Here is a 27,640-nt window from a genome sequence, read left to right on the forward strand (position 1 = left end):
GCTCTGGCCCAGTGCCTCGGCCCTGGCATTGTGGCTACTTAGGGAGTGAACCAGCAAGTGGGAGATTGTTTCTGCCTTTCAAATAAAGGCCTGCCTCAGCTTGCTGTGTGTTTTTTGTTTGCTTGCTTTAGTCGTTTTTTTGTCAGCTTGCTGGTTGTTAATGTCCACAGCAGAGCCCACAAGGTCATAGGGTTTGAGTAGGCCCAATTAGTCAGAGATGCTTTGCAGGTGAGGAAGTCCCTGTAGGACAGAAACGCCAGTCAAGAGTCAGGTGTTAGCACCCTGAAGGCTGCTGCTCCAGCTCACAGCACTTTTGAAAACTTTCCATTGTTTAATGGCAGGAAATAGTTTCCTCTGTTTTGTACAATATAAATCTTAAAAAGATCATTGTACATCAACTGTTTTGTTTTTTCTCTGAAAGAGTGACATAGTGGGAGAGACAGAAATCTTGCTGGTTCACTCCCCAAACTGCTACAACAGCCTGGACTGGCCGGACCAAAGGCAGGAGCTTCTGGGTCTCTTGTGGGTGCAGACTCCCAAGGCTTTGGGCCATCTTCTACTGCTTTCTCAGACCACAAGTGGGGAGCTGGATGGGAAGTACAACAGCCAGGACACAAACTGGCGTGCTGGGGTCCATGTGGTGGGTGTTGAAGACATGAAGGTGTGAAGAGTATTGTTCCATTACAGGTAGGGCTACAAGGAATTTCTCACTGCATGGCAGGGCCCAGCGGATGTCTCCGCACCCACCTGAAGGCATCTCCACCTCCCTATGCATGGACACCAGACAACCCTGCTGGGATTTCTGTAATCTACTTAGCCATTGTCTGCTCTGCCGAGTTGGTCTTTACTATCAATGTGAGCTTGGAAGTTGATGTTGCTGATACCATTTTAGCAAAAGGGCCTTTTATTGCTGCCCCCATTGACCTTATGCTAATCAAGGTTGTTAAGTCCCCAGGTGTAGTGGGAATCTATTCTTTCCTCTTCTCTTGGTCTTTAACTCCCTCCTCCTGTGATGCATTTCCTTCCTTAACTGATTCAAGAAGTTATGAGGACTGCAGTAGGAATGTGTTAACTGATTGATATGCACATCTGTTGAGAGCTTCCTGACCACAGGATCAGGATGGATAACAGCCAGCTTTAAGGTCAAACAAATTCAGCATAGCATCGACCATTGCGCTCACTTGGGGAGTGAATCATCGGATGGAAGATCTTCCTCTCTGTCTCCTCTCTGTATATCCGCCTTTTCAATGAAAAAATAATAAAAATAAATCTAAAAAAAAGGGTGAAACAAATGGCAGAATTATCCTTGGAAGCACCCACTTGACCATGACATAAAAAGTCTGAGCCAGAGTTTGACTGCTTTTGTATAACTAAAGCAGACAGCTTTCTTGCATTGTCCTTTATGATCCTGGGATTGTAGAGGTCCATGCACCCTTCGAACTCGGCTGGAGCTGGACTCCGGCACTGGCGGCCATATGGGATTCCAGATGTGCAAGGCGAGGACTTTAACCGCTTGGCTACCACTCTGCGCCCATTAGGTGTGTTGTTTTAATTTGAAAAGAAATAATTTGAAATAGCCAAGTTAGGGCCAGTGTTGTGGCAGTTGTTTAAGCTGTCACTTATGGGACTGATGTGATAGGTCAGTGACTGACTGCCGCCATTTGGGCACCAGTTTGTATCCCAGCTGCCCACTTCCCATCCAGCTCCCTGCTTGTGGCCTGGGAAAGCAGTAGAGAACAGCCCAAGGTCTTAGGACCCTGCACCAGCGCAGGAGACCTAGAGGAAGCTCCTGGTCCCCGGCTCCGGATCGGCAGAGCTCCAGCCATTGTGGTTTCTTGGGGAATGGATCATCGGAAGGAAGATCTTCCTCTCTGTCTCTCCTCTGTATATCTGACTTTGTAATAAAAATAAATCTTGATTTTTTTGTTGTTGTTGTTGAGCTAGGGGCCAGCGCAATGACTCAGTGGGCTGATTCTCCCTCTTTGGGTGCCTGGATCCCATCGGGTCCGGTTTGTGTGCTGGCTACTCCACTTCCCATGCAGCTCCCACTGAGCTGGGCAAGCAGTAAAGGATGGCCCAAAGGGCTTGGGGCTCTGCACCCACGTGGGAGACCTGTGGGATGCTCCTGGCTTTGGATCAGCTCCAGCCTTTGCAGCCACCTCAGGAGTAAACCAGTGGATGGAGGATCTTCCTATTTCTCCTCTCCGTGGGTCTGCCTTTCTAATGAAGGTTAAACAAAATCTGACCCAGGCTGCCTAGGGGCAGCTTTCCCTTGTTTGCACTGGTTCTGCCCACTCTGTCCCAGTCTAATGTTTCTTGCAAGTTCTGCATTCTCTGGAATCAAATTCCAGCAAATAAACCATTTTTAGAATTTGCCTGGTTCCTGCAAAACCGTGTACCCCTGGATTTCTTGGCTATAATCCCGGGCAATGGGAACTCTTGCCAAAAGATTTTGGAGACATTTGGAGGGCCCTCCTAGCATGCGGCAGGCCCCTTAGCATTCTGTAACAGTATCAAGCACCTGTCACGGGATGCTGCGTCTGAGAGGTGGATGAATGAACACAAGGAAGAAATTTGGCTGCAGGGACCGAGGTTCTTCTGCAGTTCCGCGTCCAAGGGGCGGGTCTCGGTGCCAGCCCCACGTGCTTCCACCCAGGTTGCTGACTGCCAGCCACGCGTGCTCGACACACCGGATGTGGCGTCAGTCCCCCGCGGTTCCCGGAATGAGGCGGAGGGACGGGAACTTCACTCGGGTCGGGGGCGGGCGGGCGCACCGATGACCGGAAGTGGGCGCGAGCACACGCGGCCAGCTCCGGCTCCCCGGTGAAGGCGGGGCGCGGGGCGGAGCCGCTGCAGGGGCGGGAGCTGCGGGCTGGCGGCGGGGGGCCGGCACCCCTGGTCGTCCCCGCCGGACCCCCCCCGCTGCTCCGGCGCCCGTGGCGGCGCGGCCATGAAGCTGAAGCTGAAGAACGTGTTTCTCGCCTACTTCTTGGTGTCCATCGCCGGCCTCCTCTACGCGCTGGTGCAGCTCGGTGAGCGGGGCGGGGGGTGCGTGCACCCATCCCGCTCGGCCCCACGGACGGCCCTGTCTGCGGCCGCGGGCGCACTCCCCTCCCTGGGACCTTGCGAGGCCTGCATGATCTCGCCGCTGTCCACCTGTCCGCTCTCCCTGGCGCTGCTGCAGCCAGCCTGCCCTTCTGACAGTTTCTCCAAAACCCCAGGCTCGCGCTGGCGCACCGCGGCGCTCTGCTCCCGGGTCTTTCCTCCCCACTGCTGGTCTTTCTCCTCTTTCAGGTCCTAGGTCAAGTGCCACCTCCGGAGAGGCCTTGGCGGCCACCCTAGCTAGCGTAACCTGCTTTCCGATTCCTTTTGATTCTCCGCCCTTCACAGTCCGTAAATGATTTATTAATCTGTTTCTTTGCTTTGTGTCTGCCTCCCCTACTAACCTGAAAGCCCCTAATGGGGAGAGACCGCGTGGGGCTTTGCTCCCTGCTGTATTCCTAGCACGAAGGCTGTGCCTCCAAAGAGGAGTGTTCAATAAATATTTATCCATTGATGGCATCGATGAATTTAATAATGAGTCTTGTGTCACACAGCCAAGGAAACAGATTGAGCCCTGTCATTCAAGGCTTTAGGGACAGTGCCACCTCATGACCCTCGGGTACTTGAAGGACTACCCTTTTAAGGACATCCACCTGTTTCTTATGAGCCCAGTATCCAAAATTAGGTAGATAGGTAGACGGGATGGAGGGAGATAGTCCACGCAGTGTCCTAGTGGAAATGAGAATGTACTGACGATGAGGGGAATGTACTGCTAACGGAGGCTATGCCTCCCGTACCCCCAGACGTGTGGAAGAGGCTCCTGAGAAGTGGACAGGGGAGCGATGGCTCTGTTACAGCCTGGCGGGTGAGTGAGGGAGTGGTCCTCAGAGGAGATGCGCTGGAGTCTGAGGCTCTGCCCCCAGCCCCTTTCATGATTGGTGCTTCCCCGGAACAGGCCAGCCATGTGACTGCCTCCCTCCACTGCGGGCAGCAGCTGAACAGCTTCGGCAGAAGGATCTCAGGATTTCCCAGCTGCAGGCAGATCTTCGCCGTCCACCCCCTGTCCCTGCCCAGCCCCCTGAGCCCGAGGCCCTGCCTACTATCTATGTTATTACCCCCACCTATGCCAGGTATGGGCTCAGGTGCACCCAGAAGGGCTGTGTCAGCCAAGCCGTTGGGTTGTGGAGCAGTGCTGGGAGGCTCTGGGTGGGGGGCCTTTCCTCAGAGGAGAGCACACGGGAGGGCAGGACAAGTGACCCGCATCTCCCAAGGAAGGTCTCCTCTCTGTTCAGCAGGGACAGATGGACTACGAAGTAGAGTACCAAGGGCCTGCAAAATATTAGCAGAGCATGAAGTTTCAAAGACATTTTGAACTTCTCAATGAGTTAACTAGTGAAAGTTAAGCCCTGCAGGGGGAAGAGGCAGTCCTTAGCAGGAACTAGCTATTATTTCCATTGTGACTATTCCCTACAAGGCACTGAGTTAAGTGCTTTGCATTTATTTTGTCTCCATTAAACTGAAGCCTTATTGCAGAATCAGCCCAGTAGGGAGGCTGTGTGTTGTATCTGTCATTCACAGGACTTGCTGACACACCTCCCAGGACTCAGGTGGCTGAGCTGGTCAGGTACAGGCAGCTCTACACAAGCCCCTTTTGCAGATGTGTACCACCACTGCTGGGGCTGGCAGGCAGAGCTGCCCACTCCTAGTTCCTTCTCTAAACTCAGATATTTCCCTGGGATGAGCCGTGCTGCTCGGCTAAAATCAGTTGCTCCCTAGAAACCCTGCATAGCAGGAACAGCATTGGCCGCTATCTGATGTCATCTTGAAAACATCCCCCTTAGAGAAGCACTGTTGTTTCCATTCTACACCTGAGCAAATGGAGGTCAGGGAGCATGAGCTCTGTTCTGAGCAGCGCGGATGCACACTTAGATCTGTCTGACCCTGGAGCCTCCCTGCCCTGAACTGATAATCTCCCACAGTTGAGGTGGGTGCCAGGCAGAAGTAGAAAAACAGGGCAGGTGGACATCAGCATGAAGGTGACCAGCAAGAGAGAGGTTAATTTAGGCACTTCTGGGAGCAGGCCACGGGGGGGAGGGGGGGAACACACACCCAGAAGCAGCCTAGTCTCAATTTGGGGAGCACGTGGGGTCTACGCCCTCCCTTCTTGCTGCATCTCTCCCTCCTGCAGGCTCGTGCAGAAGGCAGAGCTGGTCCGGCTATCCCAGACCCTGAGCCTTGTGCCCCGGCTGCACTGGCTGTTGGTGGAGGATGCTGAGGGCCCTACCCCATTGGTCTCAGGACTGCTAGCCGCCTCGGGTCTCCTCTTCACGCACCTGGCAGTCCTCACCCCCAAGGCCCAGCGGCTTCGGGAAGGTGAACCAGGCTGGGTCCGGCCCCGTGGTGTAGAACAGCGGAATAAGGCCCTGGACTGGCTCCGGGGCAAAGGGGGTGCCGTGGGGGGTGAGAAGGACCCACCACCACCAGGGACCCACGGAGTCGTGTACTTTGCTGACGATGACAATACCTACAGCCGGGAGCTGTTTGAGGAGGTGAGCACTGGGATGGAAATGGGACAGGCTCCATCTGTTTCCATGGTTACCAGGGGGTGGGAGGCTGCAGGGTGCATGGGGCAAAGGGGCTCTCTGTGCTGCTCCCTTTCCCCTGGGCCACCCCTCACTGTTTTCTCTTCTGACCTCCGTTAGATGCGTTGGACTCGTGGTGTCTCAGTGTGGCCTGTGGGGCTGGTGGGCGGCCTGCGGTTCGAGGGTCCTCGGGTACAGGATGGCCGAGTTGTGGGCTTCCACACGGCCTGGGAGCCCAACAGGCCCTTCCCTGTGGACATGGCGGGATTTGCCGTCGCCCTGCCCTTGCTGTTGGCTAAGCCCAGTGCCCAGTTTGACGCTACTGCCCCCCGGGGCCACCTGGAGAGCAGTCTCCTGAGCCACCTTGTGGACCCCAAGGACCTGGAGCCCCGGGCTGCCAACTGCACTCGGGTAAGGGCACAAAGCTGGGCACATCTGGGATGGTCCTGGGGTGGGGGGAGGGGTAGACCAGGAAGTTCCCCCACCAGCTCTCTGAGCCACCTTGCTTCTTTTCCCCAAGAAAGGGTCCCTGAGGAGCAAAGGAAGATGGGTGTTCCCCTGCCACTATGTCTGAGGGTCCAGACCCTGGGTGGCCTAGAGAGGGTGCAGGGACAGGGATACATTTTAGAGGCATTAGAGCTTTCCTGCCCCCACCCCAGCCCTTCACATTTTATGGTCCTTAGAGGGGGGCCTGGGGAGCCTAACTGAACCCTCCTGGTACAGGTGCTAGTGTGGCACACACGGACCGAGAAGCCCAAGATGAAGCAGGAAGAGCAGCTGCAGCGGCAGGGCCGCGCCTCAGACCCTGCCATCGAGGTGTGATGGCGGCCCCACCCTGACCACTACATTTCAGGCACAGACCTTGAGGGACTGGGCCCCAGGCCTGGCTGGCTTTCTAATTCCTGACCCCTCCAGAGCCAGGGTTGGGCCCAGGGCGTGGCCCAGCTGCTTCCCCTCCCCCTCCCCAGCCTGCCTTGTGGGCGGCCCACAGGCTGGGGACAAGCCGCCCTTGTATTGAGCCAGGTCAGCCTTGCCTGGGGTGAGCAGAAGGCCGGCCCACTGAGGAGGGCGGGCGGCAGAGGAACTGGGTAACTTATTGGGGGTTGGGCGTGCACTGGGGGGCTGGAGGAGCTGGCTGGACCCTCCCCACCTGAGCATGCAGACTCCCCTCCTACCTCCAGAATAAAGAATCTCAACCCTGAGGGTGCCCTTGTCATCCTTTGCTCTGCACAGCTGGTTCTTGCTGTCAGAACCTCTGAAATCTGGACGCTTTTTGCTGCACAGGCTGAACCAGGGCCCAAGCTCTGGGGTCCTGGCCTTTCCATGGAACAGAAGTCGGTTCTGTCGGGGCTCCTCCCCCTTGATGAGACACAGCCGCAACTTCCAGCTGAACTTTATTAAGTCTGTTCACCTGCAGACTTCCCATGACACTTGTCACTTTCCCATCAGCCTGTTTTCTGTTCCCTGTTGTTCCGGCCATGAGGCCTAGGCCCTAGGACACCTGTTTTCCCATTTTGTCCTAATCCAGCTGGATGACTTTCCTTTATCCTTGTAATCCCAAAGACACACACACACCCCTGGAGCCTTGCAGGGGTGGGTGCGAGGTGCTAGGTTTCCAGACTTGTTCATCCTTCCCTCTCCCTTCTCCCCAGGCCACACCCCATGTTGCAGGTCACTGGTCCTCAGGTGGACCCTCTTGGGGCAGAGCCTGGCCTGGTGCAGCCTCCTGGGGTGCTGGCTTGGGAGCAACCCCTCCTTGAAGCCAAGATGTTTTCAGCATGTCTTTCAGCCCAGCTGGAAAGAGATAGCCCTGGGTGTCTCCTTCCGCGTCGATGACCCCTCCCAGCCCCTCCAGCGCCGTCTGCAGGTACCTTAAACCCAGCAGCACCAAAGCCTGTGGGGGAAGCAAGGGGAAAAGCGTCAAGGGTGGTCAGTAGTTCAGGACTCCAGGGCGGGAGACCACAATGGGTCCCAGGTCGAGGGAGGCCCTGGACACTTTGCTAACTCACCTGCAGTAGGAAAGTCATGGCCAGCAGGCTGCCCAGTGTGCCTGCCAAACCCTGCAGGTATCCCAGCAGCACCCCATGGCACCCTTGGGCCCAGAGGTTCAGGTTGGGTTGCCGAGGATCGAAGAGGGGGTGGGCGTGGGGGTCGGAGAGACGGCTCTGCAGGCAGGGCCGCGGTGAGTGGGGGTTGCAGCAGGAGAAGGGGACGCCGTCGATCAGGTAGAGGCCTTCCACGTTGCTCTGGATCCGGCTGCAGGGGGAAGGGCGGGCTGTGAGGTGGGCTGGAGGTGGGCAGGGCGGGACGCAGACAGCAAAGCCTGCACTGCCTCTTCAGCTCCAATGAGCTCTGCAGCTCTCTACAATATGTAACTATCTACAAGGTAAATGTTGTTCTTTCACTTTACAGGCTGGGACATAGGCCCTGAGTGGCCTGGCTGCAGGACTTGAGTCACACAGCCGATAAGGGACAGGGCTCTAAGCCATTCTCCCGACCACTACTCTAGTTATAGTCCCACCTGGGTGAAGGGGGGGTTGTGTCTCAGGGCAAGGGAAGGGAAAGGCCTCCAGCAGAGAAAGGAAGGGAAGGTGAAAGAAACCACTCACTCAGCCACGTCCTGATCACCAGGGTCCAGGTAACGGCTGCTCACCCACTGGAACCCAAACCAATCCTTGTAGCCGTGGCGCCCACAGCACTGGTGCTTTAGCTGCAGCTCATCCACCAGCCGCTTGGCATGACAATGTCCTGGCACCTCTGTATCCTTGTAGTGAACCAAGGCGGTCCCTAGGCCCTCCTCCAGCCCGTCCTCCAGACTGCCAGGCAAACCCAGGGCTAGCCCCAGGGCCAGGACTAGGAGCCCCCCACCCACAGCAGTGCCAGCCACCAGCAGGGGGCCCAGGACCCCCCGCCAGGCTGGGTACCGAGCCGCATCCAGACTTGCCCGGCTGGCTCCTGCACCCCCAAGTCCTGTGCCCAGGGCCAAGGCGCCTGCTGCCAGAGCAGTCCGCGGCAGGGCAGGGAATGGGCAAGATGGAGACAGGAAGGTGCCAAGGTGCCACAGCTGGATGAGAAGGTGCCCGCTACAGAGGAGGGTGAGGCTACTGGCCAGCGCCAGCAGCCAGGAGCACAGCCACAGCCCCTGTGCCAGCCGGATGCGGGGCTGGAGCGGCAGCACCAGCGGCAGCACCGGCGCCATCTCCCATCTCTGCCCCAGAGAGAGAACAACTGGCGGGGATGGGGGCTGGCCGGGGGCGGGTCGCTGAGTCAGCCTCTCTTGGCTTGAGCTGGGCTAATGCCACCCTGACCCCAATACCCTGGGCATCCTGTCACACACATCACTCCCGCCCCCCAGCCTTAAGAAGCCAACGCCAGCTCCCATTCGGGATGCCTTGGCCAGGTCCCTTAGGAAAAGTTCCGCCCCCGGGCTGAAGGCCCGTTTCGTGACCCCGCCCCTGCCCTTTCGCGGAAGTCGGGGGTTTGGTCGACTGAGCCCTAAGAGGCCAAGGGACTGGGTGGTGGGGGATTGAGACGCACTTCGCCTCCAGGATCCCCCTGGGAATCGGGGGGCGGGGACCCGGGAGGGTTTGGCGACCCGAGGCCGGCAGGGTGAGCGAGGGTCAGGCGCTGGCCCCGCCCCCGACGGCGCGGCGAGGTCCGGACAGGGAGGGGTTACCAGGCGGCCCGGCCCCCCCCCTCCCGCGCTTCCTGGCGGCTCCGCGTCCGGCGCCTGTTTGTGCTGCGGCGGCTGGGGCCCGGGACGGCCCCGCCACCCGACTCCCGGGAGTCCAGAGCGGCCCCGGGAGAGTCCGAGGCCCTCCCGGGCCGGGGAGGTCGCGGCCCCGGCCCCATAGCGCCCCCTCCAGGCCCTTTCCCCGCACCCGACAGCGCCCCCGAGGGGTGGCACGGTACCCCTGCGCGCGCGCGTCCCGGGGTGCTTCCCTTTCCCCCCTCCCCGGCTATGGCCCCCGCGGCTTAGACGCCGCCGCCGCCGCCGCTCCGAGCCGCCCGGGGGCCGAATGGAGGGGGCCGCGGGGCCCGGTGAGTACGGGGCGGGGCGGGCGGCGTGCCCCTTCCCGGAGCGCCCGGCCCGTCGGGCGCCCCCGACGGCTGTCTGGCTGCGTCCCCGCGTGCTCCCGCGTCCCAGGGGCTTTGAGCATCCTTCACGGTGGTCCAGGTCGCCCTGCCCGGTCACTCGGGTCCTCCTGTCATTACGGACTTGCCCCACGGCGCTGTGTCCCCGGTGTGACTGGGGAGCCTTGGAGGTTCTCTTGTCCCCCGTGTTCCTCTGGGCTTCTGCTCCTGCTGTCCTGGGTTTTTCCATCTCTGACTCCCAGCCTCGCTCCTTCGGGACCGTGGCTACCACCTTTTCACCACGGAGAGCCTCCCCTGGCACTCTGGGTCTCTTCCTGTACTCGGGGGCCTCCTCCCTCTGACTGCACTGTGGTGCCCCCTCCCCTTTGCCCGGTTCCGGGGCTTCAGTCACTGTGCACTTTCGCTGGGGATCTGCGCTTGTTGGTGCAGCGATGGGTGGTGGAAGGGTTGCAATCCCTCCCCTCCCTGGGACCGCTCCTCCCTCCCCCCACTGCGGCTCCCACGTTCCTCGGCATTACTCCATATTTCCCCCCCTGGTACTCCATGGTACTCCCTGTCTTTGCGGAGGCTGAGACGGCAGCAGGAAGGGCGCTTTGCCAGGCTCCTGCCTGCCCTACCAGAAGGAGGCCCTTGATCCTTTACCACCCGCCTCCTCCCTCTCTGCACTGGGTTCCAAGCCCCGGGAGGGTGTGTGTGGGGGTGGGGGGGCGCTACTTGAAGAGGGCCTATGCTGCAGGCCCTCGGGACCAGGTAGGGGAACCTTCTCATTGCTTCCTGCCTCTTGCCTAGGTGAGGGCCCTACGCAGGAGGCCCTGCAGTCCTTGAGCCAGAGGCTTCGTGTGCAGGAGGAGGAGATGGAGCTGGTAAAGGCAGCCCTGGCAGAGGCCCTTCGCCTGCTGCGGCTGCAGGCGGCCCCCGGCTCCCTGCAGGGCTTGGGTGTGCCGGCTCCTGCCAGGGCCAGGTATGTGCCTGTGTCTGGCCACAGGTACCCCTCCTCCGTTTCCCTGGGGCCTTTGGGCCTTCAGATTAATTCGCTGTCTCCCCAGCAGCCCTGCAGTGCCCCCAGGACTGCTGCCCACCTGTAGCCCATCCTTGGTGAGCCGAGGCACCCAGACCGACCCAGAGGTGGTGGAGATAGAGCCAACCCCTGGACCTCCTGGCCTGAGCAACGGGCCCCCCGTCCCTCAGGGAGGCGGCGAGGAGCCTGGTGGCACGCAGTCTGAGGGAGGGGGCAGCAGCAGCAGTGGTGCTGGCTCCCCCGGCCCCCCAGGGAACCTCCGGCCTCTGCAGCCCCCACCGCGTGGCGCTGACACGTAGGTGTCCTGTGATGGGGCCTCGGAAAGCTGGGAGGATTCTGGGAGCAAGGGCTGGGGCGGCTGCCCCTCCCTCACCTGGTTGCTGTGCCTTCAGCAGGCCTCGCAGAAATTCTTCGTCATCCTCTCCCTCTGAACGGCCTCGGCAGAAGCTGTCCAGAAAGGCGGCTTCCTCGGCTAACCTGTTACTGCGGTCAGGGAGCACTGAGAGGTGGGTGGGGTTCCTGGGGACTCAGCCTGCTGAGTCTCCACCTCCCTCACACCCTTTCCCTGGGCAGGGTTGGAGTAAGCATTGCTGGGCCGCCTGCTGTGTACCAGGGCCTCTTCCAGCTCCTTCAGACCCCTCCGCCCGGGAAGCAGGGAGGAAGGGAGTAGGTTGGCTTCTGCTGTCCATGGTACAGGTGAGGAAGTGGGCTCAGAGAGCCTCAGTCCTCTGCCTGAAGTCACACAGCTAGAGTTGGGATTTGAGATCAAGAAGTCCTTCCTGTAACACAGCAAGCTTCTGCAAGAGACCCTGTGATTTTTCACGAATGGTTGTTCTCAGAGCTTCGACCCCTCTTTTCCTTAAACCTATCTACCACTCTTTTCTTTGGATGGTACGGGGACAAGGGAGTGGCCAGCTGTGTCATGTGCAGGCTCCAGGACACCTGAAGAGTCATTCTAACCCCATCCTTCCCTGGTCTCTGGTCTCCAAGGAGATACCATCACCCCATGGTAGTTACCTGTCCTCTTGCGACACGGGGCTCTCCTGCTCACCTCCAAGCCCCAGGCAGGGCAGGGCAGGGCAGGGCAGGTACACATTCTGGATTCACTTTGGACCCAATTTACAGATGGGGAAGCAAAAGGATCAATGGCCCGAGACCTGGCGCCCTGGAGGAGAGGGCCTGGTTCTTGCCACTGCCTCATATAAGCTTTGAGGCCTGTGCTGGGAATTTAGCCCTTCGACCTCAGTCTTACCATCTCTTAAATGGAACCAAAGACACTTGAAGCGTGCAGAGGGATCTCTTCAGGCACCGTCTTTCTTAGGCTCTGTCCCCCCACCTTGCCGAGGGGGTCCCAGTCTCTGACCCCAGTCCTCATATTCTGCTTTCTTCCCAAACAGCCGTGGTGGGAAAGATCCCCTGTCCAGCCCTGGGGGCCCCGGATCCCGGAGGAGCAATTACAATTTGGGTATGTAACAGGGAAGAACTAGGCTGAGGGTATTAGGGTTTGGGCTATTGCCCCAGCAGCTGTTTTGGGGGACCCATGATGTGCAGTGCGTGGGGTTGCACTGGGGCGCTCCTGGAAGGGAAATTGGGGGTGCTGGCTGACATGCCCTTCTCCCTTTTCTCTGTAGAAGGCATCTCCGTGAAGATGTTCCTTCGTGGCCGCCCCATTACCATGTACATCCCGTCTGGCATCCGTAGCCTTGAGGAGCTGCCAAACGGCTCGCCCCCGGAGACCCTCAGCCTTGACTGGGTGTATCCTGCCCCCCTGAGTCCCAAGGGAGCCACCTTGGGATCCCCTGCCCCCCACTCTCCTCTTTGAAGCTTTCTTGTCATGCCTTTGGGGACAGCCTGGTGAATCCTCCATCCCTCCTATTACCAATGTCACTGCCAGCCAGAAGTCCTGACTTCCTTCTTCTTGCCCATCATCTGACCCTTTCCTTGACCATGGTGCCCACCCCAGATATGGCTATAGGGGTCGGGATTCCCGCTCTAACCTGTTTGTGCTGCGCTCTGGGGAGGTAGTCTACTTCATCGCTTGCGTGGTGGTGCTGTACCGGCCTGGGGGAGGCCCAGGGGGTCCCGGAGGAGGTGGCCAGAGGCATTACCGGGGGCACACGGACTGCGTCAGATGGTGAGGGTCCTGTGGGTAGGGGCTGGTGGGCTTGGCAGGAGGAGGTCTGGTTGGCTGAAAAGGAGCAGCCAAGAGTTGTCTCGCAGCGGGCCTTGGGAGACCCACTTCCCTCTAATGTCTCCTCCATCAGCCTTGCCGTTCACCCTGATGGTGTTCGTGTAGCTTCGGGACAGACAGCCGGAGTGGATAAGGATGGGAAGGTAAGGCCTGTGTCCAAGGCTGCAGGCGGACCTCATGAGACGCCCAATCAACTTGCCTTCTCACTCCTGCCCCTGTCTCCTCTGCCAGCCCCTGCAGCCAGTGGTTCACGTCTGGGATTCAGAAACACTACTGAAGCTGCAGGAGATTGGACTGGGGGCCTTCGAGAGGGGTGTGGGGGCCCTGGCCTTTTCTGCTGCGGTGAGCTGGCCCCAAGGCTTCTAGACCCCCCCCTTGCCTGGGCACCCCACCGTTTCACTGCACTCGGAGGCCTTGGAAGGTCTGGCTCTCCTGAGAGAGGGACGCCTGGAAACTTCTGCCCTCTCAGCCTCTGCTGGTGAGCTGCCCCTTGGCCATGGACCCCGAGGGCTCACTCAGTGCCTCCGATGTGTGCCCCCCTTCCCCATCCTCAGGACCAGGGTGCCTTTCTGTGTGTTGTGGATGACTCCAATGAGCACATGCTGTCGGTGTGGGACTGCAGCCGGGGAGTGAAGCTGGCTGAGATCAAGGTGAAGGGTCTACCTGCCTGGGGAGGCCCTGAGGCTCCAGGCCATGGGCTGTTGGCAGGTGGGATGGGTGAGGTAGGGACCCAGGCATACACTTCCTTCCCCACTGGACTTGCCAAGGGCCAAGGAGGCCCTGTAAGCTTTGGCTTCTCCACCTGTGAAAGCGCCACACGTGATAAATGTGTTAGGTACTGGAGGGGAGGGAGTGGTGAGCGCACTCCTGCTAGCCAGGTATCAGGAGGCTTGTGGGGGAGGGGCGTCCAGGAAGACAGAGGTGCTCAGGGCTTGGAGCTGGCTACATCTTGTCTCCTCCCTTCAGAGCACAAATGACTCAGTCCTGGCCGTTGGCTTCAGCCCTCGTGACAGCAGCTGCATTATCACTAGTGGGAAATCTCATGTCCATTTCTGGAACTGGAGCATTGGAGTCGGGGTGCCTGCGGCGAACGGGACCCTCTCTCGGAAACAGGGTGTCTTTGGGGTGAGGCTGTGGCTGAGCGGAAGGTGGGGGGTGGATGGAGATGGAGGTGGTGTTGTGCGTTCTACAGCAGACCCTGTGGCTTGGTCCTTCCCATTGATCTTGGCTCCCTGTGTCTTCGCCCTGCCAGAAATACAAGAAGCCCAAGTTTATTCCATGCTTCGTGTTCCTCCCTGATGGAGACATTCTAACTGGAGACTCAGAAGGCAACATTCTTACCTGGGGGCGGAGCCTCTCAGATTCCAGGACCCCAGGCAGGGGAGGAGCCAAAGGTTGGGAAGGGCACCCAGGTCGGCCCAGTTCCTCAGGAGGTCTGGGGCCGGGAAGAAGGTGTCCCTCTTTTTTTCATCCTGAGAGTTGGGTGTTCCGTGGGGCCAGAGGGTAGGTGTAGAAGGGGGAGGGACACTAGACAATGGGGAAGAGGGCAGGGGGGGTTAGGGGTTGTCAGATGCCTGGCTCAGAGTCTGATTTTGTCGCTAGCCCAGTCTTTAGGGAGTTAGCTCAGGTGTGAGCCTTGGTCTTCCTGTCTGTGAACTGGGGAGAGTAGTGGCTGCATTGGCGGAATCAGAGGCTGGTGTTCAGTGTGAACTGAAGGGCTGGAATGGCCCAGGCCCTCTGTTCCCTACAAGTGTGACCCCCTCCACCGGGCTTTGCCAACAGAGACCTATGGTATCGTGGCCCAAGCCCATGCTCACGAAGGCTCCATCTTTGCCCTGTGTCTGCTGCGGGATGGGACAGTGCTGAGTGGTGGCGGACGGGACCGCCGGCTGGTACGGTGGGGGCCTGGGTTGGTGGCCCTCCAGGAGGCTGAGGTGAGATTGAGATCTGGGCTGCCGCGGGGTCTGGGGAGGGAGATAGAAAAGGAATGGTCCACGGGTTCTTGACATTCTGCTCTTGCTCTGCAGATTCCAGAACACTTTGGGGCTGTGCGGGCCATTGCTGAAGGGCTCGGTTCTGAGCTTCTGGTGGGCACCACCAAGAATGCATTGCTCAGGGGTGATCTGACCCAGGGCTTCTCCCCCGTGATACAGGTGTGTGTGGGGGTAGTTTTAGAGTTTGGTGAGGAGGAGGAGGTCCTGGGGAGGGTAGCATCAACAGCCCTGCTCCACCACAGGGCCACACAGATGAACTCTGGGGACTCTGCACACATCCCTCCCAGAACCGCTTCCTTACCTGCGGCCATGACCGGCAGCTCTGCCTGTGGGATGGGGAGGGCCACGCGCTGGCCTGGAGCATCGACCTCAAGGTAGAGCTTTTGATGCCAGGTCCCTTAAGCCATGTCCTTTGGGACTTGGGTAGCTGTCCTTTCTTCCCTAACATCCCCTTTCCTTCTGCTCCCCACCTGAGGCATAGCCAATCGCCCCTGGCATGATGGTATGGGGTACTGAAATATTAACCCTTCTTTTCCCCACTGGTAAAAGCTGCTGCCTCTAGTGCTGCCTGGGCACTGCCCCCTGCTTCGGACTCCTGAGGCCTCTTGGAACAGTAAGCTAAATGGTTCATCTCCAGCCCAGCTGGGAGCCTCAGTTCAATATTTTGAATGCCACACCCTGTTCTAGTCTAGTGTGTTCTGTAGTCTAGTGACACCACACCTGCATCCCAGGTCTCTGAGGCCTCTCTTCCCCTGGCCCCACCTTAGGAAGAGGAGGCTTTGGCCAGGCCGAGGTCCAGACAAGGGGTGTCTGTCCTGGTTCCCTGACTAGATGGGCCGCTCCCTGAACTTGCCTCCTCCCCCTCCTAGGAGACCGGTCTCTGTGCTGACTTCCACCCGAGTGGGGCGGTTGTGGCTGTGGGACTGAACACGGGGAGGTGAGCAGGGCCTGGGGAGTGGTGGGGGAAAGCGCGGAGCTCTGGGCAGAGCTTGCCTGCCTCTGTTTGGCCCTTCTCCTTGCAGCCTGGCACCTCCCTTCCTCCCTTGTTCTCTTCACCCCTTCCCCTAACCACTGGCTCCTCTGAGTTTGGGAGTGGAGGTGGGAAAAGCAGTGGGAATGGGAGGGGCCTAGGGGAGGCAAATGTGGGGAAGTGACAGCCTTCATGTCCACAAGGCCCCCCTGTTCTGGAATTTCTGACTTCTGTCTGCCCAGTCCTTTCCCACTTCCCAGTGTGAGTAGGCAGTGGTGACCCTCTAATATGCCACAGCCTTTCTGCCCAGGGCAGCTTCCCTGGCGGGCTGGTGGGAGGTCTCCTCACATCCTGGCGCTCTCCCCTCAACCCCCATTTCAGATGGTTGGTGTTGGACACAGAGACCAGAGAGATCGTCTCTGATGTCACTGATGGCAACGAACAGCTCTCGGTGGTTCGGTACAGCCCAGGTGGGAGCCCGCCCCGTCCTGGGCCCAGTCCCGTCCCCGGCCCTTCCTTCTCTGAGCCACTCTCTTTGCAGATGGGTTGTACCTGGCCGTGGGTTCCCATGACAACATGATCTACATCTATAGCGTTTCCAGTGACGGTGCCAAGTCTAGCCGCTTTGGCCGCTGTGTGGTGAGGAACCCTGGGGTGGGCGGAGTGGGTGGGGAGCAAGGGAGAGGCAGGGCAGCTCCCAGGAGGGAGGAGCCTGATGCAGGCAGGGGCATGGGAAATGGGCACCATGGTTATCAGCACCTGACCCTTGCTCCCAGGGTCACTCCAGCTTCATCACGCACCTTGACTGGTCCAAGGATGGCAACTTCATCATGTCCAACTCCGGAGACTACGAGATTCTTTACTGTGAGTGAGGGTGGAGGGCATGGAGAGAGAGGCAGGCATGGGGGAGGGTACCTGGGGAGATGGGGGCAGGGGCACTAGGAGCTCCAGGCAGCTGCGCTGCTGGATGGGAAGGTGGGGTCAGAATTACCCACACCAGATGACTGTTGTAACTTGGAAAAAGCACCACCACATGCAGTGGGTTTCCCACAAGTGCTGGAGGAAGTTGAGAAGATTATTTTGAAACAAATTCTCAGGGCATGGGGGGAGAAGGTAGCTTATCTAGGGAGGTAGAGCTGATCAGGGTTTAGGGGCACGTTAGGGAGAATTCAGGGGGCATTCATGGCCAGCCAGCCCAAGAGACTGGCCTTCTTGGACACCCTGCCAACTGAGGACAGGGTGGGCTGAGCTAGGTGGACGCTGGCTCCGCAGGGGATGTGGCTGGAGGCTGCAAGCTGCTGAGGAATCGCTATGAGAGCCGAGACCGGGAGTGGGCCACCTACACTTGTGTGCTGGGCTTCCACGTGTACGGTGAGCAGGGGTGCTGGGACGCAGGAGGGAGCTGGACGATGTGCAGCCCACTTTGGGTGACAGAGACCCAGTGTCCGGGGCTCCCATGGCCCTGAGGCCCAGGGGGTGGCCATCCCCGGGTGCCAGGGAGATGGGGCTTGTGCTGGGACGCGGGAGGCTTGGCTGAGGCCATCGCTGTGCTAGGTGTGTGGCCCGATGGCTCCGACGGCACCGACATCAACTCGCTGTGCCGGTCCCACGACGAGCGCATTGTAGCGGTGGCCGACGACTTCTGCAAAGTGCATCTCTTCCAGTACCCCTGCGCGCGTGCCAAGGTGAGGCCGTCTGGGGTGCCAGGGGGCTGCTGGGGAAGAGCCACTGCCACTGACCCTCCCCTCCCACCAGGCACCGAGCCGCGTGTACGGGGGACACGGCAGCCATGTGACCAGCGTCCGGTTCACGCACGACGACTCGTACCTCGTCTCGCTAGGCGGCAAGGATGCCAGCATCTTCCAGTGGCGAGTGCTGGGCCCTGGGAGCTCGGGGCAGGCGGCCGCCACACCCTCCCGGACACCGTCCTTGTCTCCTGCTTCTTCCCTGGACGTCTGATCCGCTGCCTGACCGACTGGACCGACTGGCTGGACCCCTTTTCTTAAGACATTCCCGAGGGCGACTCTCCCCGGGACAGGGGGACTGCGCACACTGTGGGACCCCCGCTGACCCGAGCCGGGCCCGCCCCAGCCTGGGCCCTGATTTCCTGCTGCCTGCTGAGGGGCAATAAACCAAAACTAAAGTCGCTTTCTGGTGCTTTTGTGCGGCGCAGCGGGGTTGCTCTCGGGACCCCGTGGGGCTGGGGACTGGGGTGGAGGTGGAGGAGAAGCCAAAGGTGGAAAGACAGCCTCAAGCATTCTTGCAAATGGTATGCAAAGGTACAGGCGGAGCCCCAGGGCGTCCAAGTCTTGCGGGACGTCAGGCAGAGCCTCGAACTCCGGCGAGGGAAGGGTTAAGCCCGCTTCCTCTCACACCTCCCTCCCCCGCGCTCCAGAGGGGGCGGGGCCGAGCAGCAACGTAAATAACCGAGGTTGGCCGAAAGCTGGCGAAGTTGTTCCGGAAGCAGCCGATCCCTGAGGTCCTGCTCTCCGACCTGAGCCGAGCGCTGGGCCTTGTTCTCCGATCAGCCGAAGGTGTTCCGGAAGAAGGCGAACCCCGAGGCGGGCCGGGCAAGCCTTTCCCCGGGCCGGCGGAGCTCAACGTCTGGAGGAACCGGCCGAGGCTGTGTTGGGAGAGAGCCGGCATCTGGCTCTGGTCCGGACAGGGGCCGAGTCCGATCCGGAAGGAGCCGAGCGACGTCCGGGGCTTGAGGCGGCGGCGACAGCGCGGGCCGGGATGAACCGCGACGGCTGAGGCGGCAGAGGTGCCGGCTGCGCGGGCCCGGGGGAGTCTTCCCGCAGAGCGCCAGCGCCGCTCCCGGGGCTTCGCCTCGAGCCCAGCCTCACCGTCGCGAGCCTTTGTGCGGCCGGAGGCGGCGGGAACGGCCATGGCGGCCAACATGTACCGGGTGGGGGGTGAGTACCGGGCGCGAGGCGGGGGCGGGGGACGCGGCGCGCGGGAGAAGCCCGGTGCCCGGCGGACGGGCGTGGACCGGAACCGGAACCGGGAGCCCCGGGAGCGGAGGGTGCGGAGGGGAGCCGGAGCGGGGGTGTCGGGAGCGGCTGCGGGCGGCCGGGACGGGGGTCCCCGGGGCGGGGAGTGGGCTGGGTCGCGGGCCCCGGAGGAGCTGACAGCGGCCGGGCCGCGGCTCTGCAGGCAACGACCTGCGGGGCGCACCGGCGGCTTCCTGCTCCCCCCAAGGCGTCATTGTGCGCCTCGCTGGGCCGAGGCTGGGGCGGCGGGGAGGCTGGCCGTGCCGGGGCGAACAATTGTTCAACTCGGTCGCCGAGTGAGTTGGACGAGGACATTGTGCTTTTGGAATTCAGTACGGGGGGCTGGAGGTGGGGAGCTTCCTCGTTTCCCCTTTGGGCTCTCCACGCCCACCTGGGAGGGCCCCCTCCTAGTCCCTTCGCCCTCTGCCTGGCGGGGCCCACTGACTTGATCCCGTCCCACTCACCCTGCTGCTCTGACGGGCTCGCCCTTCCCCACCTTTTTCTTCGCCTCCTACAGATTACGTCTATTTTGAGAACTCCTCCAGCAACCCCTACCTGGTACGACGGATCGAGGAGCTCAACAAGGTGAGTGGAATCCGACGCTCCCCCTGCCCCAGCGGCCTCCCTGAGGTCTTTGGACGCTGTTCCAAGTGCCCATTCGTGTTCATTCACTCATCCTGATACGTTCTGGAAAGCCTGTTGGGAGCTTCGTGGGAGCTTTCCTGCTCTGCCTCTTGGGCGCCGAGGGATCTGGAAGTGTGTGCCAGGAGGGGCGTCCTGACCTGTCCTCTGGGGGTCTCTCGGGAGGGTCTTCACTGCTGATCGGTTCTGTGTGCATTTCCACTTTGAAATAACCGGTTCTCACTGCCGTTTGTCCCTCCCCCAGACTGCGAATGGAAACGTGGAGGCAAAGGTTGTGTGTCTGTTCCGACGAAGGGACATTTCCAGCAGCCTCAACAGCCTGGCGGATAGCAACGCCCGTGAGTGTCTCCATGGCTCTCCCTCCCCCAGCGTGCTCCCGTGGGCTGAGATCTGGGCATGTCTCTGCAGGTGCTTCCCGTAGCAGGCCCAAGGCAGGACTGTGAGTTTTGGGGGTGGGAAGTACCTGGTCTGTGGAGGGAGGCCTGTTTTTACACGTTGGAAGCAGGGTGGAGAGACGGCGATAAGGAAAGCCAGAATACAGTGAGAGAGAGAGAAGAAATGATAGCGTTTGGGAAGCAGCTGAGGAAGAGTGGGGCACTTGGCCCAGAGTTTTGAGTCCACCAGGACTGTGAGTGGGGGGAGTCGAGGGGAGCAGGAGCCATTGGCGCACGCAGCCCGCTCAGAGCAGGCAGGCTTGTTTTACCATCAGCAGGCGGCGCAGGAACCGGACGTGGCAGGGAGCTTTCATCGTCCTGGTTTCTCATCTCCCCCATTTCCCCGTCCACTCCAGCTCACCTCCTCCCCCCCTTTGCCTCACCTTGCTTGCCTTTAAGCCATCAGTTTTGTTTTTGAAAAATGTATTGCTTTCATTTTTCCTTAGCTCCTTTTTCCTTTTCTGGTTTTTTTCCCCCCCTTTTCCTCTTGTTTCTCCTTCCTTGTTTCCTTTTTACAAAGCTGCACTGGCCGTGAAGGGGTTAATAAGGAGCTAGGCTTACCAAGTTCCCTGGCCCTTTGGGGTTTCCAGCCTCTTCTGGCAGGGGCTGACCTTGGCCTTGTCCAATCAGAAAGGGTGTGGGGGGTGTGGTCCCTGTGCCTTAGCACAGGGTTTCCGCACAGGCAAGGGGTGGAGCATACAGCACCCCTGCGGCCCCCCTCTCCCCGAGGTTGGGAACAATGCACCAATGAGCCTGGCTGCAGGCTCCTCTGCCCCCTCCCTCTGTGGTCGGCAGCTGGCCAGCTTAACCCTTTCACAGAAGTCTCCAGGCAAGCTGCAGCTCCTTGAGGAAGGTGTTGGCCCTGGTTGGAGAGGTGTTGTCCTTGAAAGCCCCACAAACTATTATTAGCCAAGTTGAAAGTGAGGGATCCTTAGGGTTGCATGCGGTGTTGGAGAGCAGTCTCCTCAAAACTGAAAACGGGAACTGGCAGGCACAACCTTGTGTGACGTGCTCCCAGGTCTTAGGCGAGTGTGGCAAGAAGAGGCCCTGTGAGACTGCTGGTGGGCCTGGTGTGGGCCGCGTCTGCGCCCTCTGAGTGGTGCCTGAGCCCTGACGGCTAGGTCTGGGGTGCCTCACAGGCCTTCCCTCACGTTAACACCAGTGGGTCTACGCTGCAGCGTGCAGGGCGAGTGCAAGGGTCTCCCCCGGGGAGGAGTCCCAGGGAGGTTAGCTCGTAGGTTTGTATGTGACCTGCCTCTTCCTCTTTAACCCTGCAGGGGAGTTTGAGGAGGAATCCAAGCAGCCTGGTGTGTCAGAGCAGCAGCGACATCAGCTGAAGCACCGGGAGCTTTTCCTGTCACGGCAGTTTGAATCTCTGCCAGCTACCCACATACGGTACAGGATGAGGGGGCCCAGTGAGGCCTGTGTGCGTCTGTTGGTTGGGAAGATGGAGAGGAGGATGGTGTGGGGAGCGCAGGCTCACCCTGGTTTTCTGCCCTGTCTTCCAGGGGGAAGTGCAGTGTAACCCTCTTGAACGAAACAGATATTTTGAGCCAGTACCTGGAAAAGGAGGTGAGAAAGAAGTGTTGGGAGAAGAGGGAGGGACGGGTATTGCGCCCCCGCCCCCGCCAAGTGAGAGGAGAATGAAGCCTTGCGGAGGTGAGGGTTGGTGAGGGTGGGCAGGCGCCCGGCGTGGGGCCGTGTCCGTGTCTGGATTGCTGCCCTGCTCACCGTTTCTCTCCACATCGCCAGGACTGCTTCTTTTACTCACTGGTGTTTGACCCCGTGCAGAAGACCCTCCTTGCTGATCAGGGGGAGATCAGGGTTGGTTGCAAATACCAGGCTGAGATCCCCGACCGGCTGGCTGATGGTAAGAAACCAGAGAGACTGAATGACCACCGGCTTACTTCATTTTAAGGGGCTCCTGGCTGCCAGTTTCTGGTGTGCCCAGGAGGGGCTGGCATAGTTTCACTGTGGATTAAGATGCCACTTGTGAAGCTGGCTCTATATCAAAATATAGGATTGAATCCTGATTGTTGTGCTTCTGGTCTACCTGCCTGCTGATGCACCTGGGAAGGCAGAGGAGGGTGACCTAACCATGTGGGCTGCTGCCACCCATTGTGGGAGACCAGGATGGAGTTCCTGGCTCCTGGCTTTAAGCTGGCTCATACCGCGCTATTCAGTTAAGTGAACCAGTGAGTGGAAGTGTTCTTTTTAAATGTATTTTTATTTTGTTGTTACTTTTTAATTGGAAAGTCAGGTATACAGAGAAGAGGACAGATAGAGAGGAAGATCTTCCGTTCATTGATTCATTCCCAAGTAGCTGCAGCGGCCAGATCTTAGCTGATTCGAAGCAAGGAGCCAGTAGTCTCTTCTGGGTCTCCCACATGGGTGCAGGGTCCCAAGGCTTTGGGCCGTCCTTGACAGCTTTCCCAGGCCACAGGCAGGGAGCTGGAGGGGAAGTGGGGCTGCAGGGATACGAACCGGCACCCATATGGGGTCCTGGTGCATTCAAGGCTAGGACTTTAGCCACTAGGCCCACTGCTCTGTCTTTTAACTCACTGAATAAGTAAATAAGTATAATGTTAAGACAGGAAGATGTGCCCGGAACGTGCATGCAGTCTGCAAGGCTCTTGGCTGCAATCCTAACAGCATGGGGCCTTAGGAGCCTAAAAAGAGCATAGGCACCGCTGGGACGAGAACTGGGAGAGCTGGTGGTTGATAGTCCAAGCACCAGAGGGAAGGAGATGCCACTGAATCTAAGACACCAGTTGCTTTCCCTTCTGTTGTCATGATCACAAAGCCATTGCCATTCTCCCAGGGGAGTCTGATAACCGGAACCAGCAGAAAATGGAGATGAAAGTCTGGGACCCAGACAACCCTCTGACAGACCGGCAGATCGATCAGTTCCTCGTGGTGGCACGGTGAGGGCTGGGAGCAGGGGCACAGGGCTGGGGAAGTGTGCGTGGGGCTTGCAGTCATACCCAGTTTCAGAGATAGACACTTTCTTTTCGGCAAGAACATTTCCCTTCTAATTCTGGCTTAATTCCCTGGCCCACTTGCCCTTTCTTTTTTGTTTGTGCTTGACTTCTCGTCCCTTCCCTCAGAGCTGTGGGGACCTTTGCAAGAGCCCTGGATTGCAGCAGCTCCATTCGGCAGCCCAGCTTGCACATGAGTGCTGCCGCCGCCTCGCGGGACATCACCCTGGTGAGCAGCAGTTGGCGGGTCCTCGGCAGGCGGGGTTCTGTGGGGCTGGGCAGAGCCTGGGGACAGGGGAGGAGGGTTCTTGAAAGGCATCCTTAAGGAGCAGCATGAAGTGGTGGGGCGGAGGCTGCGGGGAGAGATGGAAGCCTCAGCCTCACTCTGCTCCTTCCCTGTAGTTTCATGCCATGGACACGTTGCAAAGGAATGGCTATGACCTAGCTAAGGCCATGTCGACCCTGGTGCCCCAGGGGGGCCCGGTGCTGTGTCGGGATGAGATGGAGGAATGGTCTGCCTCTGAGGCCATGCTGTTTGAGGAGGCCCTGGAGAAGTACGGCAAGGATTTCAATGACATTCGCCAGGATTTTGTAAGTAGATAGGGATGGGCAGAGAGGTAGGGGTGAGGGTCCCAAGCCCGGGGCCACATGTGAGCTCATTTTTTTCTCCCCCCATTCTCCTTAGCTACCCTGGAAGTCACTCGCCAGCATCGTCCAGTTTTACTACATGTGGAAAACCACCGACCGGTATATTCAGCAGGTAGGGTCTGGGCTGGAAGCCCCTGCCTTGCCGGTGAAGCTGCTGGTTTCCTCCATGACAAGGTGCACTGATCCTGTTCTTTCCATCTCTTCCTATAGAAAAGGTTGAAAGCTGCTGAAGCCGACAGCAAGCTGAAGCAGGTCTACATCCCTACCTAGTAAGTGTGCTGAGAGGGACGCTGGCACGTTGCCTTCTCTCTCCAGCTGTGCTGCCCTTGGTAATTGAGGTGGATGGCAGAAGGCTGGGTCAAATTATGGAGCGTTGGCAGAAATGGATTCTTTTCTTTACCTATTTTCTCATTTGTTCTGTCTTCCTTTTTAGCACTAAGCCAAACCCTAACCAGATCATTTCTGTGAATTCAAAACCTGGTATGAACGGTGCTGGATTCCAAAAGGGCTTGACTTGCGAAAGCTGCCACAGTGAGTTCAAGGAAGGGGCAGGGATGCTGTGGGCAGGTGGAGGCCCACTGTGGTCAAGAACTTGAGGGACTCTGCACATTTCCTTCCTGACTTGTTGCTGTGTTCAGCCACACAGTCTGCCCAGTGGTACGCCTGGGGCCCACCCAATATGCAATGTCGTCTCTGCGCTTCCTGTTGGATCTATTGGAAGAAGTATGGGGGACTGAAGACCCCAACCCAGCTTGAAGGAGCTGCTCGGGGCACCACAGTAAGGATCGAAGGGGTACAGGCAAAGGCCAGAGTGTGCACCTTTCATATGGTGATGGCTTGATTGGCAGGGCTGGGGAGTAGGTTGAGTGTCAACATCTCACCGAGCTTGGGAAATAATGTCTGCTGGGAATGGAGGGCGGAAGCGTCCTGGGGCTTCATGTGTACTCCCTTTTTCTTTCGCTCTTCTCTAGGAGCCGCACTCGCGGGGTCATTTGTCTAGACCTGAAGCCCAGAGCCTCTCCCCATACACCACCAGCGCCAACCGGGCCAAGCTACTGGCGAAAAACAGGCAGACCTTCCTATTGCAGACCACAAAACTGACCCGTCTTGCCAGACGGATGTGCAGGGACCTGTTACAGCCGAGGAGGGCTGCCCGGCGACCCTACGCCCCTATCAATGCCAACGCCATCAAAGCAGAGTGTAAGGGAAGGAGGGGGTCTCCCTGGACGTCAGTGGCAGTGGGCATGGTAGCTATGGACGTGTGCTTGGCTTAGACATGTCTCCTGGCCCCAGAAGCAGCCCCTTCAGAAGCTGCCGTCTTTGTTCTCCAGGCTCCATTCGGCTTCCTAAGGCCGCCAAGACCCCGCTGAAGATCCATCCTCTGGTGCGACTTCCCCTGGCAACCATCGTCAAAGATCTGGGTATGGGACGGGCATCCAGACCACAGATCTCGGGTGGTTATAGGACAGGGGGACCAGCTGGGCTGGTGTTGGGCTCTTTCAAGAATCTTCTCTTCCTCTGCCTTTTTTTTCCCTTGTTAAGTCCCAGGAGATTTGATGTGTCTGCTTTTGAGGGTTGCTCTTTTGTATAACCTGTTTGATAAGATTATACTCATGCTGGTGATAACCTGTTCGACCCCCAACCTCTATGCTTTGGAGGTGTCCAGGAAGCTGCTGTCCCAGAGAAAAGCGATGAAGGGGAGGAAGAGGAGAGAAGGTGCACAAGTCCTTATGTTTTCCCCTTTCTGTCTTCCTGTCAGTGGCCCAGGCACCTCTGAAACCAAAAACACCTCGGGGAACCAAGACACCAATCAACAGAAACCAGTTGACCCAGAACCGGGGACTCGGGGGAATCATGGTGAAACGGGCTTATGAGGCTGTGAGTTGACGGAGTGGGTGGGCCAAGCTGAGCTGGTGGGCTTTTCTGTCTTAAGAGAGTCCCCTCACTGCCAGCACCCCCTTTTTCAGATGGCAGGGGTACCCTTCTCTGCCAATGGAAGACCCCTAGCTTCAGGGATTCGCTCAAGCTCACAGCCAGCGGCCAAGCGTCAGAAACTAAACCCAGCGGATGCCCCCAATCCCGTGGTGTTTGTTGCCACAAAAGATACCAGGTAGGTGGGAGGATCTGAGAGTCCAGCACGGTGGGCCTGGAGACTAGGAGCAGCTGAGCTACACCAGCTGCAAGAAGCTTCTGGGCGTGGGGGGGCGGTGCAGGGAGACAGGGCGTCCCTGGAAGGGAGTGAGAGGCTGGAAGGCAGAACTGCGGTGTGGGATGTGAGTCCTAACTGTTCTCTTCACCCTTTCCTTCCCTGCTCGCTGTGGCCAGAGCTCTGCGGAAGGCTCTGACTCACCTGGAAATGCGGAGAGCTGCCCGCAGGCCCAACCTGCCCCTGAAGGTGAAGCCCACATTGATTGCAGTACGGCCTCCTGTGACTCTCCCTGCCCCACCACATCCTGCCAGCACCAATGAGCCCATTGTGCTGGAGGACTGAGCGTCTGTGGGGAAGGGAGGTGGGCCCAGGGAATGAGCCCCGGGCACCTAAGCCTCCCCTCCTTCAGGACCCCCTGGAGCGGGCGGGAAGGGGCGAGGCAGTGTGCGTCCTGGGGGCCTGAGCGCCCTCTGGTGTTAGCACCTTGCCACTGGCCCCCTTCCTGGCTTCACTCCAATGATGCAGAGCCTACTGCAGGAACTTTGCGTGTGTGGGATCCTAGCCTGTTTTGGGGGATAGGACTCCCAGTTGTCTTGGACAGTTTTTTGGGGGGAGGGTTTTTTAATTTTTTAAAAATTTTGCCTCCCTTTATGAAAGGGACTGGGGAAGGGGAAGAGTAAATATATCAGGTGGTGATACCTGATTGTGGGAGGGGGGCGTGCACTGCCATGTCTGTCCTTTTTTTTTTTTTCTTCTTTTCTTTCTAATTGGGGGTTCCTCTTCCTGTCCGGTGTCCGGACTTTCCTAATGGACTTTGAGGCCCCTAAGCTGATATCAACTTCAGCCCACGCTTGCTCGTTCCTTCCCTTCCCCCTTTGCCTTTTGTATGCCAATTCTCAGAAATAAAGATCTTTTGTCCATTTTTAAACCTTGGATTCTGTAATTGGTTCTTATAATAATGAATAAAAAGCTGTTTTCTTCAGCTGTTTGTGGCTCAGCTGTTCTCTGCCATGGTGGGTGGGTGTGTTGGGGGTGTTTCTGAGAGGGAAAATAAAGGATAAAGAAGAGCAAAGGGACCCAGTGCAATAGCCTAGCAGCTAAGGTCCTCACCTTGCATGTGCTGGGATCCCATATGGGTGCCAGTTTGTGTCCCAATGGCCCCACTACCCATCCAGCTCCCTGCTTGTGACCTGGGAAAGCAGTCGAGGACAGCCAAATCCTTGGGACCCTGCATCCACGTGGGAGATGCAGAAGAGGATCCTGGCTATTGGCTTTGGATCAGCTCAGCTCCAGCTATTGGGCCACTTGAGTGAATCAACGGACAGACCTTTGTCTCTCTGTATCTGACTTTCCAGTAAAAGTAAAACACAGCAACAACAAAAAGGTGCTTCTTGCCTTGGCAACAGCTTAGCTATGCTGCCTGGACTGTGTTGAATTCTTGTGGGGACTAAACTGCAATTTGGCTGATTTCCTCAAAACCATTGGGAAGGGTCCAAAGTGATAGCCTGGAGTCCTGGCTGCTTCACTTCCCATTGAGCATCCTGCTTGTGGGCTGGGAAGGCAGTAGAGCTAGCCCAGGTCCTTGGGACCCTGCTGCTACATGGGAGACCAGGAAGAAGCTCCTGGTTTTGGATCAGCTCAGCTCTAGTCGTTGTGGCCACTTGGGGAGTGAACGAATGGATGGAGGATCTTTCTGTTGGCTTCTCTGTAAATCTGCCTCTCCAAGAAAGATAAATCTCTTTTTAAAGATTTATTTATTTTTATTGCAAAGTCAGATATACAGTGAAGAGGAGAGTTAGAGAGGAAGGTCTTCCATCCATTGATCCACTTCCCAAGTGACCACAACGGCCAGAGCTTGCCGATCCGAAGCCAGGAACCAGGAGCCTCCTCTGGGTTTTCCATGA

General features: G+C 58.5%; 4 protein-coding genes across 10 annotated transcripts; 3 read left to right on the forward strand and 1 right to left on the reverse strand.

The window, feature by feature from the left end:
* Positions 1–2,819: 2,819 nt before the first annotated feature.
* Positions 2,820–6,822, forward strand: B3GAT3 (beta-1,3-glucuronyltransferase 3). Its single transcript, XM_040981951.1, has 5 exons — positions 2,820–3,032; positions 3,998–4,172; positions 5,231–5,591; positions 5,745–6,035; positions 6,348–6,822. The coding sequence occupies exons 1-5, from the start codon at positions 2,951–2,953 to the stop codon at positions 6,444–6,446; spliced, it is 1,008 nt and encodes a 335-aa protein (XP_040837885.1). The 5' UTR covers positions 2,820–2,950; the 3' UTR covers positions 6,447–6,822.
* Positions 6,823–7,006: 184 nt separating this feature from the next.
* On the reverse strand, positions 7,007–9,299 carry ROM1 (retinal outer segment membrane protein 1). Its single transcript, XM_040981950.1, has 3 exons — positions 8,234–9,299; positions 7,634–7,880; positions 7,007–7,518 (listed from the first exon to the last, which is right to left on the reverse strand). Exons 1-3 carry the CDS (start codon positions 8,821–8,823, stop codon positions 7,297–7,299), a joined length of 1,059 nt encoding a protein of 352 aa, XP_040837884.1. The 5' UTR covers positions 8,824–9,299; the 3' UTR covers positions 7,007–7,296.
* A 28-nt stretch (positions 9,300–9,327) lies between these two features.
* Positions 9,328–18,040, forward strand: EML3 (EMAP like 3). 6 transcript variants are annotated; one of them, XM_040981945.1, is made up of 22 exons: positions 9,328–9,665; positions 10,509–10,680; positions 10,766–11,032; positions 11,133–11,243; positions 12,135–12,202; positions 12,369–12,492; positions 12,701–12,871; positions 13,002–13,071; positions 13,160–13,270; positions 13,483–13,578; positions 13,895–14,053; positions 14,181–14,322; positions 14,711–14,862; positions 14,956–15,081; positions 15,165–15,296; positions 15,792–15,859; positions 16,274–16,362; positions 16,434–16,531; positions 16,669–16,756; positions 17,165–17,263; positions 17,557–17,577; positions 17,648–18,040. In XM_040981945.1, exons 1-22 carry the CDS (start codon positions 9,644–9,646, stop codon positions 17,896–17,898), a joined length of 2,637 nt encoding a protein of 878 aa, XP_040837879.1. In that variant the 5' UTR covers positions 9,328–9,643; the 3' UTR covers positions 17,899–18,040. The 6 variants fall into 6 exon arrangements, with proteins under 6 accessions (XP_040837879.1, XP_040837878.1, XP_040837880.1 ...); XM_040981944.1 differs by having other exon boundaries at positions 10,769–11,032; positions 17,447–17,577; XM_040981946.1 differs by having other exon boundaries at positions 10,769–11,032.
* Positions 18,041–18,362: 322 nt separating this feature from the next.
* MTA2 (metastasis associated 1 family member 2) lies at positions 18,363–26,718 on the forward strand. 2 transcript variants are annotated; one of them, XM_040981947.1, is made up of 18 exons: positions 18,363–18,807; positions 19,403–19,470; positions 19,772–19,865; positions 21,239–21,356; positions 21,470–21,533; positions 21,714–21,831; positions 22,783–22,885; positions 23,069–23,168; positions 23,342–23,530; positions 23,625–23,699; positions 23,798–23,856; positions 24,021–24,118; positions 24,226–24,365; positions 24,559–24,787; positions 24,919–25,008; positions 25,347–25,465; positions 25,555–25,697; positions 25,913–26,718. In XM_040981947.1, exons 1-18 carry the CDS (start codon positions 18,780–18,782, stop codon positions 26,076–26,078), a joined length of 2,001 nt encoding a protein of 666 aa, XP_040837881.1. In that variant the 5' UTR covers positions 18,363–18,779; the 3' UTR covers positions 26,079–26,718. The 2 variants fall into 2 exon arrangements, with proteins under 2 accessions (XP_040837881.1, XP_040837883.1); XM_040981949.1 differs by lacking the exon at positions 18,363–18,807 and adding an exon at positions 19,008–19,181.
* Positions 26,719–27,640: the final 922 nt, after the last annotated feature.

Source organism: Ochotona curzoniae, unplaced genomic scaffold, assembly GCF_017591425.1.
Source record: "Ochotona curzoniae isolate NIBS_2020 unplaced genomic scaffold, NIBS_Ocur_1.0 contig_3527, whole genome shotgun sequence".
NCBI classification, from domain to species: domain Eukaryota; kingdom Metazoa; phylum Chordata; class Mammalia; order Lagomorpha; family Ochotonidae; genus Ochotona; species Ochotona curzoniae.